Source organism: Mirounga leonina, unplaced genomic scaffold, assembly GCF_011800145.1.
Source record: "Mirounga leonina isolate KUSES-001 unplaced genomic scaffold, KU_Mleo_1.0 Mir_115, whole genome shotgun sequence".
In the NCBI taxonomy this organism is placed as follows: domain Eukaryota; kingdom Metazoa; phylum Chordata; class Mammalia; order Carnivora; family Phocidae; genus Mirounga; species Mirounga leonina.
Window position 1 is genome coordinate 25,668,405 of NW_023270268.1, and position 17,381 is coordinate 25,685,785.

Below are 17,381 nucleotides of genomic sequence, written 5' to 3' on the forward strand. Positions count from 1 at the left end.
CCCCTGCCTGTGACCTCAGCAGACCTTAGCTCCCACTCAGTCCAACTACCAGGTCAAGTCCGACTCCCACATGTTCCTTCCCACCCAGCCAACTCACCAGCCTCCTCCTCCTCCCACTCTAGCCCTTGGAGGCCCATGCTGTAGCCAGACGCTGAACTCTCTCCTCCCTCCAGCCTGGAGGTCTCTTGGAACACCCGGACCCAACCAGCTTGCCTGCTACCTGCCAATCACAGGCTCCCTGGGGCCTTACTTGCAGACAGACTGCAGACTTCTGTCCTGTGCCTAAATCCCCACTGCCTGGCATGGGCTTCAGAACTGGGCATCTCCCTCTTTCCTTCCTGCTCCTGAGAAGCTTAGCAAGGCCCTAGCGGGCCTGGCTATCAGGCTGGCAGCACCCAGGAGGCCCCAAGACCCCTCCTCCTCCCCTAGCTTGTTGCACTTGTCTGGCTCAGGTCAATCCAACAAACATGTATGTATCCCCTGTCATATTACAGGGACTTTTCTGCACGGGGGGATCTAAATAGCATGAGGCAAGCTCCCCCTGTGTCAGGGAGGAAGAGAAAGACACGAAGACAAATAAAAATAAAAGGCAAGACCGTCTTGATGCTCCTTGGGTGCTCTGCCAGTCTGATTCTTCAGCTGTTCTCAGAACATTCTCAGAAACAATGCCTTTCCCCCTCCTTTGGGACTTTCTGTCCCATGTCTGGAAAAATCTTCCAGCTGGGGTCATGGCAGAGTCACAGAGCAGCTGAGAAAATTTAAACAAACTTGGGACTTCTTTTTGGAACCCTCAGTGCCTGCTCATGTGATGATGTGTGCTGGAGAATCAGAATATTAAAACATCAAAGGGCATCATTTGGGGACAGTTTCTCTTGGCCGGTTTCCATGTGAGTAGTGAGAGGATTGTGGCCAGGGCTCCAGCGGGAAAGGGGAATTAACTAAAGGGTTACGCATCTGAAATCAGGTTTCTCCCAATATTTCATCGCTACTAATGCTTTGGAGGCTCTTGAGTCCAGCAGCATTTCCTTCCCTTCCTGACAAATTTATTTCTGTCTCTGGCTTCAGCCCTCTTCCCTGGGGAAGATCCTGATGGGAGGGCTGGGGCTCTGTGAGCACCGCGCTGTCTACCTTGTCTGGCAGTCTCTGCCTTCCCTTCACCCCACGTCCAGCAGCCCCCCTTCCCCTTTTTCTGTTTCATTATGCATTTGGGAAAGTTGTGTTTCTGTCTTGCCATGTGAGTGGGGGATCCTTCTGGGTGATAAAGTGTTGTCATGTGTTTTTGGACTTTGGCCGTGGTCAAATTCTCCACTCGCCTCTCCCGTGCAGAGGCTGTGATTTCTTTTTCTTTTTAATCTCTATGTGTTTGTGCTTGACTAGAGCAGACTGTGATGATTGGTGCTCTGGCCCACCCTGGGGTCACCTGAGGACAGTGGGCTTAGCCTCTGCCTGCAGGCGTTCTCTGGAATGGGAACATGCCCCAGCAGGCCGGACAACCCCAGGGAATTCGTACCTCAGGAGTGGCTCTCAGTTCCTGAGGATAAATGCCCAGGCTTCCTTGCGCCTTGGTAAGGCAATCTGAGGTGTATTCTGTACAGTGTCTCAGGGGCCTCTGTTAACTGAGTCCCAATTACTATAGCAGTAACCTGCTCATTAATGCACCCTTCACTGGCTTCCCTCGCTTCCCTATTTCCTACCCCTACTCCCTCGCTCTGTTTCCTGGGATCACGTCCCAAATAAACTACTGGCACTCAGAAACTTACAGGGTTTGCTTTGGAAGAAATCCAGATGAAGTCAGGGACTCACTAAAGCATCGCTTATCTTCTTGTCTTTAGTAGCCGGGGCTTTTATTTGAACCCCTAGCACGTAAGGACTGGACAAGGCCTGATCCTGTAGTTCACATCCTGTCCCCCTTAGTTCCAATCCATTGCTTGATTCCGCTCCATTACAAGCCTTCCTTTGCTCGACTCCATTCCTCCAGTGTGTATTTCAAAGTCATGAATATAGTCTAGTGATTACCACCTCCGTACACCAAGACCTAATTTCTTGCGTGAAAGCATCTACTGGTGAGAGGTGGCTTCCTGAGTCAGGTGAGTGGACTGAGAAAGGTAATTTGGAGTGGGGATCATAAATAGGCCAGATTCGGTTGTTTAAAATCCAGGTGGCCACTTTTGAAGATGGGCACCTTTCTTTCCTAATTGGTTCTATCCAATGGAAGACCTGAAATGGTCCCCCCGGTAGCTTAACTCTTGCTGATGACAAAGTGTCATGGCCTGGCATTGCTCCCCAGAGATCTCGGCTGCTGTTTGCTCAGATAGAGCTGTAAAAGACTTCCTTTGCCTGGAATACAATACCTATTGGGATAATTTTAGATGTTGTGTGGATGGACATATTTGGTGTTAATGTGCCTCATCATTCCCTTCTGTTTATAGCAAGTGGTAGCTGTTTGGTCATGAAGCAAAGTTTCCTTTTTAAATTCATTTATTTAACTAAAGGACAGTGATTGTGCTTAAAAGAATAATAATTCAGCTAATGTTTGGATACTGCAAAATTGTGAGAGACTGAAGTGTGGGAGACCACGTCCCAGACTGTGGAACGAGGCCCGGTCTCCCCTGCAGGGAGCATGAGTGTGCTGTGTCCTTTTTGCTAATGTCAACCATTGTTTACGACCTTTAAAATATTTCTTTGAAAGAAGGGTGGGGATTTTCTTATTATTCCAATAGATATTTTTGGAAACCAAAGCATATTCCTGACTAGCCTGTGTGAGCAAAGCTTTTTAAGCTGAGTAAACTCTGATTGCTTGACTAAATGAGTAACACAAAAATAGACCTTCAAGACTTAGATTGAAATTCCAGGTATTTGTTCCTCGAGGCCGATGCTTCTCGCTCGTGGCCAGCAGCACGTACGGCTGGCGCGGGTCAGCTGCCGGGTGGTAGTGAGTATTGATTTTTGAAGAACTGAGCTATAAATGAAGGAAGGAAAAGCTCAGAGCTCCACTCCCGGTGCCATCTACTTACCACTCCAGGCAGGAACCCCCATTTATGGGAACATACTTATTTTTACATATCAATGGTGTGTTTTTGATGTACTTGATTAAGTATTATGGTTTTGGCCCCAGGAAACACCGCTGCAGTTTATAAATAGTGAGTTCAGGGGTGTACAAGGTTCCTGGAATTAAAGCAGTATTTTTATTTTTATGTGTCTCTGTATATGCACCTTTTTAAAAAAGACCAGCTCTTACCCAAATATGTCCACTTTTTTCCCCCCAAAACACCTCTGTATGAGTTCCTAGAAATGTCTACAATGTCTTCACAGACACCTGACTGTACAAACTGATCCCAGATAACAGTTGTTCATCATCATATGCCAGATTCAAAACCCACGTCCCCCACTGGAAGCTCAACCTTTGACGTCCATTTCCCTTTCAAGCCTCCCTAACTTACAACCTGGAATCAGGTGTTATTATTTGGCAACAGTGCACCCTAACAGAGAGTTTACCTCTGACAGCGTTTCTCCAAGCTCCTAAGAGGCTCCACTAGACCCGAGGAGGCAGGTTTTTATCACTGTTTGACCTCTTCTCTCCCACTTCCTTTACAAATCCCAACAGAAATGGAGATCCTCGCCCTTTTCAACAAACCGAAGAGCCATCAGAAATGCCGGCAATACTATCCCGTCAGCATTCCTCTCCGGGTCTCCAGGAACGGCCAGACGGTGAGCGGCTTGGACGCCAACTGGTTAGAGCACATGAGTGACCACTTCCGGAAAGGAGGCATGCTGGTGAATGCGGTCTTCTACCTTGGCATGGTCAATGGTATGCAAGTTACAAACCTTGGGCGGCCCTCACCAACTCTGCTTCTCTTTTCATCTTAGCCCGCCTTCGGAGCCTGCCCCATTCAGAAAGCTCCGCAGCTGATAAACTCGCTGCATTTGATTTCTCCTTAACGCATTTGGAGGAATTGTCTACAAAACCCACCACCTGTGCCCCCTGAACCTTTCTAGGAGTCAGCCAGGTATCTTCTAAAATGACAGCAAAAGGGAAATGATTGTGTTTTTGTTTTTTTTTTTAAGATTTTATTTATTTATTTGAGAGAGAGAGAATGAGAGAGAGCACATGAGAGGGGGGAGGGTCAGAGGGAGAAGCAGACTCCCCGCCGAGCAGGGAGCCCGATGCGGGACTCGATCCTGGGACTCCAGGATTGTGACCCGAGCCGAAGGCAGTCGCTTAACCAACTGAGCCACCCAGGCGCCCAATGATTCTGTGTTTTTGATGGTGGCCTCCAATCCATGTTGCTTTTAAAGCCTTTTAAAAAGATGATTTCCCGTTTGTTAATTACCCCCTGGGATCATGCCACTCCAAAAGTGCAAATTGTTTGTAGACACTATTACTGTTGGAAGTAGCAGCAGAAGCACCTTGGAATTAACCCCAGGGAAGCGAATCGAACTGCCTCGTTTCTGTAAGCTCTGTAGAGACACACACTGTCTCTGGGTCTCACGGCACCCAGTGCCCCCTCCTCAGTAATGAGTTCCCTCTGGGGGTGGCTGCATGGAGTAGCCCTATTGACGGCCGCTCTTCTAAGGCAGAGAGAGGGTGTGCCCACAGCGGGGAAGTGTGTCAGGCAAAGAAAGGGTTTGGGGTTAACACAATGGCAAGCTGAGTCACTAGGGTGCAGCAAAGCTGGGAGGCAGTCTGGGGAGTGGGGCCAACATGCCAGCATGTTAGGATCCTGAGGGCTACCAGTCAGCAGGATGCCTAAGTGAAATGTAACACCAAATCTGTTGATCCCAGCCGAAGCTGGCAGGGGGAATTGACAGCACCGTGTCTTGGTTGTCGAGCAGTTTTCTCTCCAAGAATTAGCAGAGTCAGGAACAGAGTTTGGATTCTACCTTATTTGCAATCCTTGAAATGCCAGCAAACATCTGCGGAAGAGACATCAGTCTTAATTCGGAAGGTACACGCTTTAAATCATCAGAAGCCTTGGAACACTGTACAGCACAGACAGGTCTTAATTTTGGATGCGAGTCCCTTGTTCCTATCTAAATATCTGTATCTCATGTTAACACGTTAATACGATAGCAGCAAGCACTGTAAGTATAAGGGGCCAGAACCATTTGTGGAATGGGTGAATGATGTAAGAAAGGTGGCTGGCTCGTTCAGAATACTGTCAAGCAGCACTGCCCAACAGAACTTTCTGTGATGATAGGAAAGTTCTGTATCTGTGCTGTCCAACATGGTAGCCACCAGCCACACTGGCTCTTGACCACTTCAAAGCACATAAATATAAATTACTGTATGTTCTTAGTGGCTAGTTGTATATTGGTGTGGTTCTAGGGTATGCATTTCATTAATACAACTAATGAAGAGCCAAGTTGACTCTCTGCTAGCAAGGTTGGTAGCCTCCCTCTGTACAAGGAAGCCTTCCCTGGGGCCTTGGGGAGGTTCTGGAGGCCAGAGAACATCGCAGTCTGTTTTGAGATGCACCATAAAACACTAGTGGCATCTACTTGCAACAGATGTTTACAGCCTTGATTCACTGGCCTTAGGGGAGGCCGGGGAGGAGCCCCTTCGCTCCTGCCTCCTGCGGGGATGCCCCATCACCCATCTTGGGTGGTGTCAACGACTCCTTTTATTTCCCCTTAGGCCCGTAGAGGCTCTCTGTGGCCATACGCCCTTTTAAATATCTCCCTGGGAAACTGATGGTTAGTTGTACTAACATCTTAAAGATGTTCAGTGACTCACTGAGCAGAGCGGCTACATAGGCAGCCCCGCTTTGGAGAATTCAGGTGTCAAAAGGGAAATTTTTTCTGGTCCTGCTGCCCAGCATGTCTGCGGCAAGCTGAGGACACCTCGAAAGTTCACAATGCCATTTATCATCTTTTGGGCCATTATGGCTTTGGCAATCAAGGCCACTCCCTCCTCCTTCCTCCTACCCTGTTCTCTGACCTCGAGTCCAAAAACACAGATAATTCATAGAGTTTTTTCTTCAGATTTGACTGGAGTGTTTGAAATGCTGTTATATCCTCCCTTGGCTTTAGCTGCATGAAATTCAGCCCTTCTGCCTGGAAGACAGAACATGAAATTTCCCCTGGCAAGTGCAACTGGAAGCCGAGCCCCAAGCTCCACCGCAGCTGCCCGGCTTGGTCTCGGGGATGGCTGCAACATTCTCAGAACAACATTTATTTAAACCCACTCAAAATCCAAATGCAATTTCACCCTGTGTGCTTCGGATGGGAGGGGAATGTGACTTGGGAGTAATGCTCAGTGGGTTAGGGTGTTTCTGCTCTGGAAAAGCCCAAGTTTTCCGTTGGCCAGGGATGAAATATGCATATGCTCTTTTCCCAGAATTAAAAAAAAAAAAAAGGCAAGCTGATCATAATTCTAAAAAGGGACCTATTTCTAATAAGATAGTTAGTGTCCTTACAAGTAAACCTGGCAGAGTTGGAAGCACATCTTTAAGCTGTTTACCATCTGGAAAAACACCAGTCTTGATTCTTAAATGGATATTTGTACTCTGAAATATTTCCCACAGAGTCATTTTTTTTTTTTAAAGATTTTATTTATTTATTTGAGAGAGAGAGAATGAGAGATAGAGAGCACAAGAGGGAAGAGGGTCAGAGGGAGAAGCAGACTCCCTGCCAAGCAGGGAGCCCGATGCGGGACTCGATCCCGGGACTCCAGGATCATGACCTGAGCCGAAGGCAGTCGCCCAACCAACTGAGCCACCCAGGCGCCTCCCACAGAGTCATAAAACTCATGAGAACTTTGTCCCATAAACAGGGTGATGTTTTAGCCTGAATTATTCAGTTAAGACTCCAGCTTCTGTTTTCAAGCCTTTACCCCCAGGACATGGAAAGACTTGAATGGTCCTTAAATTTGGGCCTTTGCTGAGTCTCTAGGCTCCTCTGCTAGGGTCAATTATTAAGCCTTAGAAGGACCAGGTGTCTTGGGCTGGGGAGACTGTGCCCTTGGGCCCTGGCAAGCCAAAACACAGATAAAAGTGAAGCATAATCATGCTAATTGACACCTAGCAATTACTCTGTGTTGGTGCTGGTCTAAGCAGTTCAAACATAGGAACTCATTTAATCCCCATAACTCAGTGAAGCAGCTACTGTTGTTATCCCTGTGGCACGGCTGTGGAAACTGAGGCACAGAGTGGTTAAGGCATTGCCAAGGTTAGTAAGTGGCAAGAAAGTAGTAGGATGAAAGAAGGGGAAAGGGAGGGAAAAGGAACATGAGGAGGAGGTAAAAGAAATGACCGTGTTGGCAAGAGGTTTAGCCTCCCAGGGAGGCCTTGGTGGCCCTGGGGAAGGGAGGGGAGCTCCAGAGTCACCTTTAGGGAGGTAGCAGGACCTGGGTTGCCAGCCTCCTGTGTGGATGAGTCCAGGGGTAGGTCAGACAGCCGGGCGGACAGAAACACAGAAACACCACCCAGTGAGACAAAGACCAGAATCTCTGCTTCCAGAGGGTGGGAGAGGCCAGGAGGGGAATCCTTCTGCCATTGGTGAGGAGTCAGGTGGCTATTCCCAAGGGGAAGGGCAAGGTGGACCTGGGTGCCCACCATCTGAAGACCCCCCCAGGAGCCTGCTTTCTTAAAACCAAGGGCCTCCAGGCCAGCAGAATCCCTGCCACCATCACTGGCTACCAATGCTCCTTGCCCGCGCGGGTCCTCCCTTTGTCCCCTGGCTGGCCCTGCCCTTGCTCTGCATTCCTTATTCTACCCTTGCCCTATCCTCGTCCCCACCTCCCCCTGCCCTCGCGCCATGCTCCCTTGGCCCTGTCCTGACTCTCCTTCCCTCACTCCCCCGGCCCTCCCCTCACCCTCTCCTGCCCCACAGTCCTTACATCTCTGGCAGTATCATCCTTACCCAGCCCACATTCAGATGTTTTCTGTTGTTTCCAAAATGTCCTTTGCAGCAGGTGGTTCAGACCAGAATCCAGTCCACCAGGTTGTGCTGCATATGGTGACCATGGCCTCACTTCTCTTTGACCTAAAAGAGTCATTTCTTTATGACCTTCACTGCTTGAAATAAACCCAGCCTCTTACGCTGCAGAATGTCCTGCATTATTTGTCCGGTCTGTGCCTCGTGATGTCATTTACCTAATTCTCTAGCCTCTATATCCTGCAAACTGGCATTTCGTTCTAAGGCCTTGATAAATGAAGCACTGTGACTGCAGTACATTCCAGATGATGTTGGGTTTTACACGCTGCACCTCACCAGAAGACACGTTATACCTAGATGGCTCTCCTTTGCTAGCCTTTTGAAAGATTGTCTTCCCCGAGAACGTCCGCATCTAAATCCAAATGGCATTTGGTATTTTTATCATCTTTTTTGATGCCTAGCATAACCTACATTATTTTATATTTGCAAAATACACCTGTAAAAAATGTACCTATTTCAAATAAAATACACATAGAGATACATGTTTTATACAGACATACTTACAAGCCCTCGGGTGGGTTCTGCGTCCTATACTTCTTAGCACCCCAGGGGTTGTAAACCACGCACCGTATACAGAAGGTGATCGATAAAAGTTTCCGGATGATGTTCAGTAATGCCGATGGAGATGAGGGGAGAAGCTGGTGTTAGAGTGCGCATCACAGGAGCCTGGGGGATTGAAGAGCTAGGTGTAGGCGGAATGGAAAGGAAGGGAGATGAGGCAGTTCCAGGTGCTTCCAGCAGCCACTCCCTTGGAACATGGCCATCTCTGGGAATGTTTGGCCTACTGATTATAGGCATGGCTCCTATTTCAGAGGAGCCACTCACCAATGTTGGGGGGAGAGTTTCCTTATGCCATAAATGCATTTTCCCTTGTATCCATAGCACATCTTCAAATGAACTTTTTTTTTTTAAGACTTTATTTATTTTTTGACAGAGAGAGACACAGAGAGAGAGGGAACACAAGCAGGGGGAGTGGGAGAGGGAGAAGCAGGCTTCCCGTGGAGCAGAGAGCCCGATGCGGGGCTCGATCCCAGGACCCTGGGATCATGACCTGAGCCGAAGGCAGACGCTTAACGACTGAGCCACCCAGGCGCCCCTTCGAATGAACTTTTTATTGCAGTATTGCACACATACAGAAAAACTATGCCCATTTTAAAGATATAGCCCAGTAGATTTCTACAATGTAACCAGCTCCAGAGCAAGAAAGAGAATATACCAGCCCCCCTAAAAGCCCCCCTCATGCCCCTTATAGTCCCTACCCCCCGGGAGTGACCGTAGTCGCAACTTGAAACACCAGAGATGAGTTGTAAACTTTATATGAATGGAATATATGAATGAATGCCCTTCTTGTGTTTGGCTTCTTTCACTCACTGTATTTGTGAGATTCATCCACATTTTTACACGTAATTGCAGATCATTTTTTTCTCATTGCTGTACACGATCTCTTGTGTTGATATGTACAACTGATCCACGTCCAAGTATGTTTTTATTTTTTGTCCCATAGAGGAAGTCATGCCATCTGCACAGATTTAACCCCAAACTGAAGCCCTAAGGCCAGTCTCACTGTGACTCCACTAAGACGCCACCCAAAACACCAAGCGTGGAATATGGTATAGTGGTCAGGTAATTCTGCAAGGCTAGGAACCCGGGCTGGGCATCATGACCCCCAGCTGGAGCCTCAGCGCCCAGCATAGAGTGGTAGCTCAGTGACTCTCTGTCCGTGATTGAAACGGCATAGGCTTTGGAATCAAACAAACCACATTTTAGATCTAGTTTGGCCCCTGAGTTCCGTTTGAACATGGACACATGATTGAACTTCTGTGGCCTACCATTCACTCACTCACTAAGAGGGAGTGAGTCGCCTTGCAGATTTGGGGGAAAGATTCAATGAGAAACTGTCAACTGTGCCTGGTCTCATGCCTCACAACCAGCAAGCCCTGCACCAGCGCATTTCTTCCCTGTCTGGTTGGCCAAATGGCTCTGCACTTGCAGGCTCACCTTGCTGTAACTGAAGAGGGGGAATACCTCCTCTAGGTCACTCAGGCAGGCCAGGAGCAGCCATGAGGGCTCGGGAGGAGGGAGGCAGTAGGCCTGCTCACTCTTTTGATAATGTCAGTCAATTGGGCTTGGTATTATGGTTGGGGAGCAGCATGGTACCATGACGTGGGGTTGGGTGACCAGTGACCCCATTTACGGTGGGGGTTGCAGGTCGGTATGACAGCATGCACAGTTATGGTTATGCAGTTGGCACACACCATTCCTGGCACCAGGGTGGTGCTGTAAGCAGCCTCTGATGGGGAACAGGGGCTCTCAGAGACCCAAGGAAATCTCTTAGGCTGGGTACCCCAGTAGGGACAATATAGTCCAGTCTAGCTCGTTAAAAGGAGAATGGTGACTTTTTATTTCATCCCGCAAAACTAGACCACATACATTGACCACTTGTCACTTTGTGCACGTTTCTAGCTGGATTTTGGAGAACACCACGAGGATAAGCCCGAAGCTTAGCTCGCTAAGTCCCAGAGGCTGCGGGGGAAGAGCGGTTGCCCCCCAGAATTTACTTCTTGGAATAATAGGGCAAATCTCCTTTTTGCACATCCTTCTTGTAAATCACAAGCTTGGAATGTTAAGGTGGCCTTTTGCCAAAAGACCGGCATCAAATATTTATACAATACCAGGGCAAATAGCTCTCTGTGCACAGTAGGGAAGCATCTTTACTTTAATAAAAAATGCAGTGATAATGGAGTGTTTTCCATAGATGTAGGGTGATTTAACCTTTTACACTGGGAGCCTTCCCTCTAAGCTAGACCTATTTATACCCAACTCGGTGCACATTACAGCATGGCTGAGACAGCGAAGGGAATGAGGAGATGGAGAGTGGACGAGGCCGTCAAAACAAGGGGCTCTTTAAAAGCCCAGCTGTCTGCTCTCTGTGGTTCATTGACTTTTTTGCTGTTACAGATGATCAAATTTTGACAGCCATTCTGAACTTGCTTCATAGTTAAGTAAGTGAATCAGCACTCTGGATTCAGAATAGCAGAGTGGTGGGCTGAGAGGCTGGAGAGCCGACAGTGGATGAGACAGCTGGTAAATAAGGACCTGGTTTATTCCAACTTCACAGCCCACATTTGGCCATACCTCTCTCCACTGACCACACAGTCGTCCTTCCAGGCCTGTGACCTGGGAGGAAGGAGGGGAAGGAAGTCTGGCTGAGCGGCAGTGACTCCTTCCCCCTTCTGGACCCCAGCTCTGCTGTGCAGGGCTGTTGGCAGGCTGAATACACATCATCATAATTCTGTCAGAGCATGTTCTCTAGTACGTCAAGGACATGGTAGGCAACTTTTAAGGGCTTGCAGCTTTTCCGTTGAGGAGATTTGTATGTAAAGACTTTGGAAATTGGAGAGAACATCTTTTGGTAGAAGCCTTGTGGGAATTTGTGCTCTGTTGGTATAATCCTGAGGGAATCATTGAGTCTGTTCTAGTCTCGAGTATCCCCAGGTCAGGACTCGGGAAAGCTTTATTCAAAGTGGTTCTATAGGGCATTCCTACTGTGGCAGGAGCTCCAGCTGGATCTTTGTTACCCGGAACTTTAAAAGTGAGCTTGACGATGGTCCATCTTATCCTGAAGCCCCAAATACTTGTAATGTGGTTCAGCTGAAGAGGAGCCCTGTTCTTCCCTGGTTATCTCTGTAAAACGTCTCTTAGGGGGGCATCGAGCAAACACTTGGGGAAGACTTTTTAGCAGAGCAGATGAGAGAGGCAAGCTTAGCACTTTGGCTAAAGCTCTTTGATAACAGTCTCTCATTTAAGGAAACAAATAAGAAACTGGAGCATGGTGTTGATTAACTTACATTGCTCTTACTTGAAATGGAGTATTATCCTGTCAGGTTGGAATAGTATCTGGATAAGGCTGCTGTACTCCAGGAATTACTCTCACAGCTGTGGTTTGTTGAGCTGGTCAGGCCTCTCTATCGTTCTGGAATAATCAAGAATACCCCCAAGCCAACCAAAAGTATACCCGTCTCCTATTTTTTAGGTTTAGGTTGGGCATTGCATCAGTCAGCTTTTGCCACAATAATGCTGGGCAACAAACCACTCCAGAGTCATTGGCTTAAAACAGTAATGATTTATTCTGTCATATTTGTGGGTTGGCCTGAGCCACTCCATGAGGCAGTTCTGCTGATCTTAGCAGGGCCCCCTCTCAGGTCTGTGGGTCAGCTGATCTAAGCTGAGCTCCACTGGGGCAGCTCCGTTCCATGAGTCTTTCAACTTCTTGGAACCAACGGCCTCGCTGGGGCATGTCCTCTCAAAGTGGTGACAGAGGTAGAAAAGATGAAGCTCAACCACACAAGCACTTGCCAAGCCCCTATTGCATCATACCTGCTAATAACCCGTTGGCCACACAAGTCACATGGATAAGCCCCTCGTTGTCTGGTCTCCCCACCAGTCATCTTAATCTTGACTTCCTTCTCTCATGGTTCCATTGCTCTTGCGGTCCTTGGCTGCCCCTCATTCACTGTGCATTTCTACTCCAGCTCTGTCCTCTACCTAGAACTCTCAAACCCTGAAGATCCATAAGGCTTCCTTGCTTAATTAAGTTCCATCTCTACTCCAAATGGGGAGACCTGCCCCGGTCACCTCTTCCAAAAATAGCCAACCACTGCCTCTGCCTTCACTCCCTCCCCTTAGCCCACTTTATATTTTCATAGCATTTATCACCTGTGACATTATGTTGCTGTCGCCCTTCCCCCACTGCAAGGTAAGCTCCAAGGGGCAGAGACTTCATTTGTCTTGCTGCCTGCAAGATCGCCAGTGAGGACAGAAGTATCTTGCATGAAATTGATGCTAGGTAGGCATTGGAATGAATGAATGAGTAGCTAGAAAGGTTTTCAGTATAAGCTCGAATGCTTCCAGTTAACACAGTGTTCACTCTTCTGAGGTTTTATCTTCCATTTTTTAGTTTACTGTAAGGAAGGTTCTATTTATATTATACTAAAATTTTCTCCCCATAGTTCCTAAAACTTTCTGATCTAGTTCTGCCTTCAAGAGCCATGTAGAGGAGAGAAAAAGAAAATTATTTTTCATGTGTGTTATCTGTTAACTGGTATTATGCTTGTGTTAACTCTTGCATTAACCTTGTAGAAAAGGATAAAGAGAAATGCAAATTGTACTTAATCCCACCACTCATACCTGCTACTAGATTTTATGTATTTCCTTAAAGTTTGTTTGTCTAACCCCTTTTAACATAAAAGTTCACATACAGCTCATACTGTAGTCCTGTATCCTGTTTTTTTTTCTTTATAACATTGTCTCTAAGGAATTTTTCTGAATCATTAAATTCCCATGATTTTTTTGTGACCACATAGTATTTAATTGTATGGAAGTCTCCTAAGTTACTTAACTACTTTTCTATGGTTGAGTATTTGGATTGTTGAGCATTTAGATTATTTTTTTAATTTTTAAAAAATTTATTTATTTGAGAGAGAGTGCATGAGTGGGAGGGACAGAGGGAGAGGGAGAGAGAATCTCAAGCAGACTCCATGCTGAGTGTGGAGCCTGTCACGGGGCTCAATCCCAGGACCCTGAGATCACGACCTGAGCTGAAACCAAGAGTCAGATGCTTAACCAACTGAGCCACCCAGGAGCCCCTAGATTATGTTTTCAAGTAATTTTATAAGTAAAGTTTGTAGATAAATATTTGATGGCTTTAGTGGTTATTACCTAGATAGACTGAAAGAGGTAGGATTTCTGAGTCAAAGACGATGGACTTTTTTGTTTCAGGCTCTTGAGACATCATGAAATTGCTCTCCAGGAAGATCATGCAGTTAAAAATTCCCTTAAGTGCCATAAGCTTTTTATACACATATAAAAAATGTTAAGCTTAGCCATTTATTTATTTATCTTTGCTGTTGCAAATAATTTTCTCACTTAATGGCCTTTGGATTTTGTTTATGAAGTCTTTTGGAAGACAGAGGCTAAATATTTGTTAAGTATTTACATCTGCTGGTCTTGTTTTTTTGTGGCTTCTGGAAAATGCTGGCAGTTCCAGAACTCCAGTGTGATTCAAAGGACTTTCTGAGTTTACCTCCCTTTCTGATACAAAAAAAAAATCATATTGTTATGTGCATTATCTTTTTAAAATAAAAATGGTGTATCATTAAACGTATTTCTATGTTTATTGCCATAGCAAAATACCACAGACTGGATGGCTTAAATTATAGACCTATATTTCCTCGTAGTTCAGGAGTCTAGGCGTCCATGGTTAAGGTACTGGCAAATTCGGTTTCTGGTTGAGGCCTCCCTTCCTAACGTGTAGACAGCCACTCTTCTCTCTGGATCCTCATCTGGCCTTCCCTCTGTACAAGGAAGTGGGGGGGGGGGAGAGGGAGGCGCGCTCTGGTGTCTTCCTCTTCTGGTAAGGACATCAGTCTTAATCAGATAATGGTCCACCCTGATGACCTCATTTAACCTTAATTAACTCCTTAAAGGCCCTTTCTCCAAATACAGTCTGGAAGTTAGTGATTCAAATGACTTTGAGGGGCGGAGGGAGGACACAATTCAGTACATAGCAGTGTGCCTGATTTGTAGCATAGAATCTAGGGGCCAGGAGTGATTCTGTATCCTCAATCCCATTTCGCAGATGAGAGACCAAGCCTCTGAAAGGGGTCACATTCCTTTTCATGATAGAGCATGGATGCAAACCGCCTGCTTCTCTGGCCAGTCCTCTTTTCCACTGTCTCTTATCTAAGTGAATTTAGGGCATTTAGGAGCCATTAAAAAGGGGGAGGGGAGGGGTAGAAAGCACCCCCCATAATGATTTCTACTGTGGCGGGGACCCTGGTATAATTTTCTTTATACTCTCCTTGCCTAAGACCATGAATCCTTCTTGAATCCTGTTAAGTGTTTAACGTAAGTTTGTTGAGTTGTGCGGAACTCAGGACCTGGTACACTGACTAGAGCAATGCTGGAGGAAACATTTTCAGTGGTAAATCGTTTGGGAAAATTCCCCTTTCCCGCAAATTCTGCCTCTTGACAAGAGCTAGCTGAAGAGTTTTCTGTACAGCTGCCCACATCCTGAGAACGTCCAAGAATCTGCGCATCTAGAATGCATCTGACAAGCTCGGATCTGGCGTGTTATATCTGTCCCCCCTTAAAAATCTCTTCTACCTAAATATAGTTTTCTTCTAAAAACTGTCTCTAAATGACTGTGTTTTACCCTGAATAAGTTCTCCCCAGTGCATCCTGACGTTGGAGCGTGAAAAAGAAGGTAAACGCGTGAAATCAAATGGTGATTGCTAACAATGAAATTTGGGCTCATAAAATCAAGGATATTATTCAGAACTGCGAGGTAAATTAGTCTCATTCATTCTGATGGGGCTAGACTCTATGGCTGTGTGTGCCTTCTTTAATTAACATGCTGAAAAGATGTTCTGATTGGGATTATTAATGAATGCAGTGAAAATTTTTGCTGCTTGTAAGGCTTCTGCCACAGACGGCTTACAGAACTCCCACCCCCCTTTTTCTTTTTCCACAGATTCCTTCCACGGCCTGACAGATGGAGTATTCATCTTTGAAGCTGTTTCCACAGAAGATAGCAAAACCATGCAGGGCTATGATGCTATTGTTGTCGAACAATGGACAGTCCTGGAAGTAAGTGTGGGATTGGCAGTGCAGCTTCTTTTGTTTGGACAATGATTGTTTTATCCGCTTGCTGGGTCTGACCGTGTCTACTGTAGCTTTCCTCTGAAAGGCAGTTTGACCTGGGTAGACCCTGCAAGGCCCCATTCATCCTTTCGTGCCCTCCGGTTAGGGAGCACGGGCCCTGCTTTCCCTTTCTGTAAGAAAAACACTGTGTGTGTGCTGGATCGTTGGGTGGAAGGAGATTCTTCTTTCATTCATTTGCATATAACTGAAAATTCTAAGTGACATGAGTGAGGCCAGCACAGAGTTTGTGGCTACAGTAATAAGAGCTGGCATTATTATTGGAGTTAGACCCTATGGCTCCCTCTGCCAAGTATCCTTAGAAGAAATTTGGGCACACACACTCACTTAATCTTTGCAGTAAGCCTAGGAGGCAAGTACATGACTGCCCCCATTTTACAGATGAAGAAACTGAGGCACAGAGGGGTTAGGTCCCTGGCCCAAGGCTACACAGTAAATGCTGAAGGATGTCTTTGAGAAATGTTGACCCGTGAAGCCACCAAACTGCTGTGGGCAGAGGAATTCCTCCAGTCACGTTCCCCTGGGACATTGGAAAAGCTGATTTATTTCTGAGATTCGCTGGTATATACTTTGAGGGCATTTCTCTAAGTATAGAAGGATAGGCTTTTCAGACTAGTCTCTTGTCCACCCAGCATCTTGGATGTAAAGGGAGAAGCCCTTGGAACATAGAGGACTGATTTCTGAACTAATTTCTTGAGTAGGCCCTGGAAGAATACAGGGTTGGCATCGCCCTGAGGAGGCTTGCCAAACCGGGCCCTCTGTGCCAAAGTAAGACAGATGTGGGTGCAGCTCTTTGTGAGGAGTGTGGGGTGCCAGGACCCACCAGCCAGAGGGTGCTTGCCATGCCCTTGTGCCCTCTGGAACTGCCGCCTGATGGCAGGCAACTCCCTCACCTGGTTGCTGGATGGCAGCAGGTCCCCCAAGGGCACCGTTACACATTCTTGAAGCGGGAGCAGTTCTGAGCAGGCGTGAGACCAGCCGCGGAGCTGTCGGGGGCATGCCTGCATCTGAGCCATGATGTGCAGTCACTGCTTGCAAGGATGAAAGCCACAGAGGACAAAGGAAAACTGTAGTAATCCATCAGAAACAGGAATTCCAAAAATACAGCATCCAGGACCAGTGAGGTCAGGGGCCAGGGGTCCTTAAGGAAAGTAAGGAATCCGGTGATGACCTGGTTTGCCCTCAGGCACCGCCACTTCCTCCTGCCTGACTTTGGTCTCAGTGGCCTCCACACCCTTAACTGGAAATGGGTTGCAAAGGAGGTGAGGCTCAGTCTAGCATGGAGAGTCCAACAAGGGCAGGTCACGTCCCTTTCGGGACCCTGAGCTCCCTGAATTTAAGATGGGGCCGTGCCATTCATCCAGTCCACCGCATGTGGTTGGATGAAATACGACATCATAGCGGTAGCAATCTTAAGCAACCTTAAGAGGATCTTAAGGAGCCCATTAAAACAGGCCACATGCTTCAACACTCCGTAACTCTGTTTGCTCTGTAACACTTGGCTGTAACAGCAAGTCACACATGGCCGCACCAAAAACAGGTGCATGTGTGCAAGTGATTGGCAGGCCATGGGAGGGGTGTAACATCTCTTGCCGTCTGCACATTCACATGACTGCTAAGGGAGGGCATTGTGGTTTCCTCAAGAAAGGTGACTCGATGGCAATGATCCAGAACCTCACCACGTGGTCCCAGGACCAGCAGCATTGGCCTCACCTGGGAAGTTGCTA

At 47.1% G+C, this 17,381-nt stretch overlaps 1 protein-coding gene across 2 annotated transcripts in view; it reads left to right on the plus strand.

Annotated features, from left to right (window-relative positions):
* Nucleotides 1-17,381, plus strand: part of RFTN1 (raftlin, lipid raft linker 1) — a 195,024-nt gene that overhangs the window by 141,660 nt on the left and 35,983 nt on the right. For both annotated transcript variants that reach the window (XM_034994118.1, XM_034994108.1), the window contains exons 6-7: nt 3,605-3,808; nt 15,467-15,582. In XM_034994118.1, the coding sequence (XP_034850009.1) occupies nt 3,605-3,808; nt 15,467-15,582 (320 nt within the window). The remainder of the gene's footprint in view (nt 1-3,604; nt 3,809-15,466; nt 15,583-17,381) is intronic.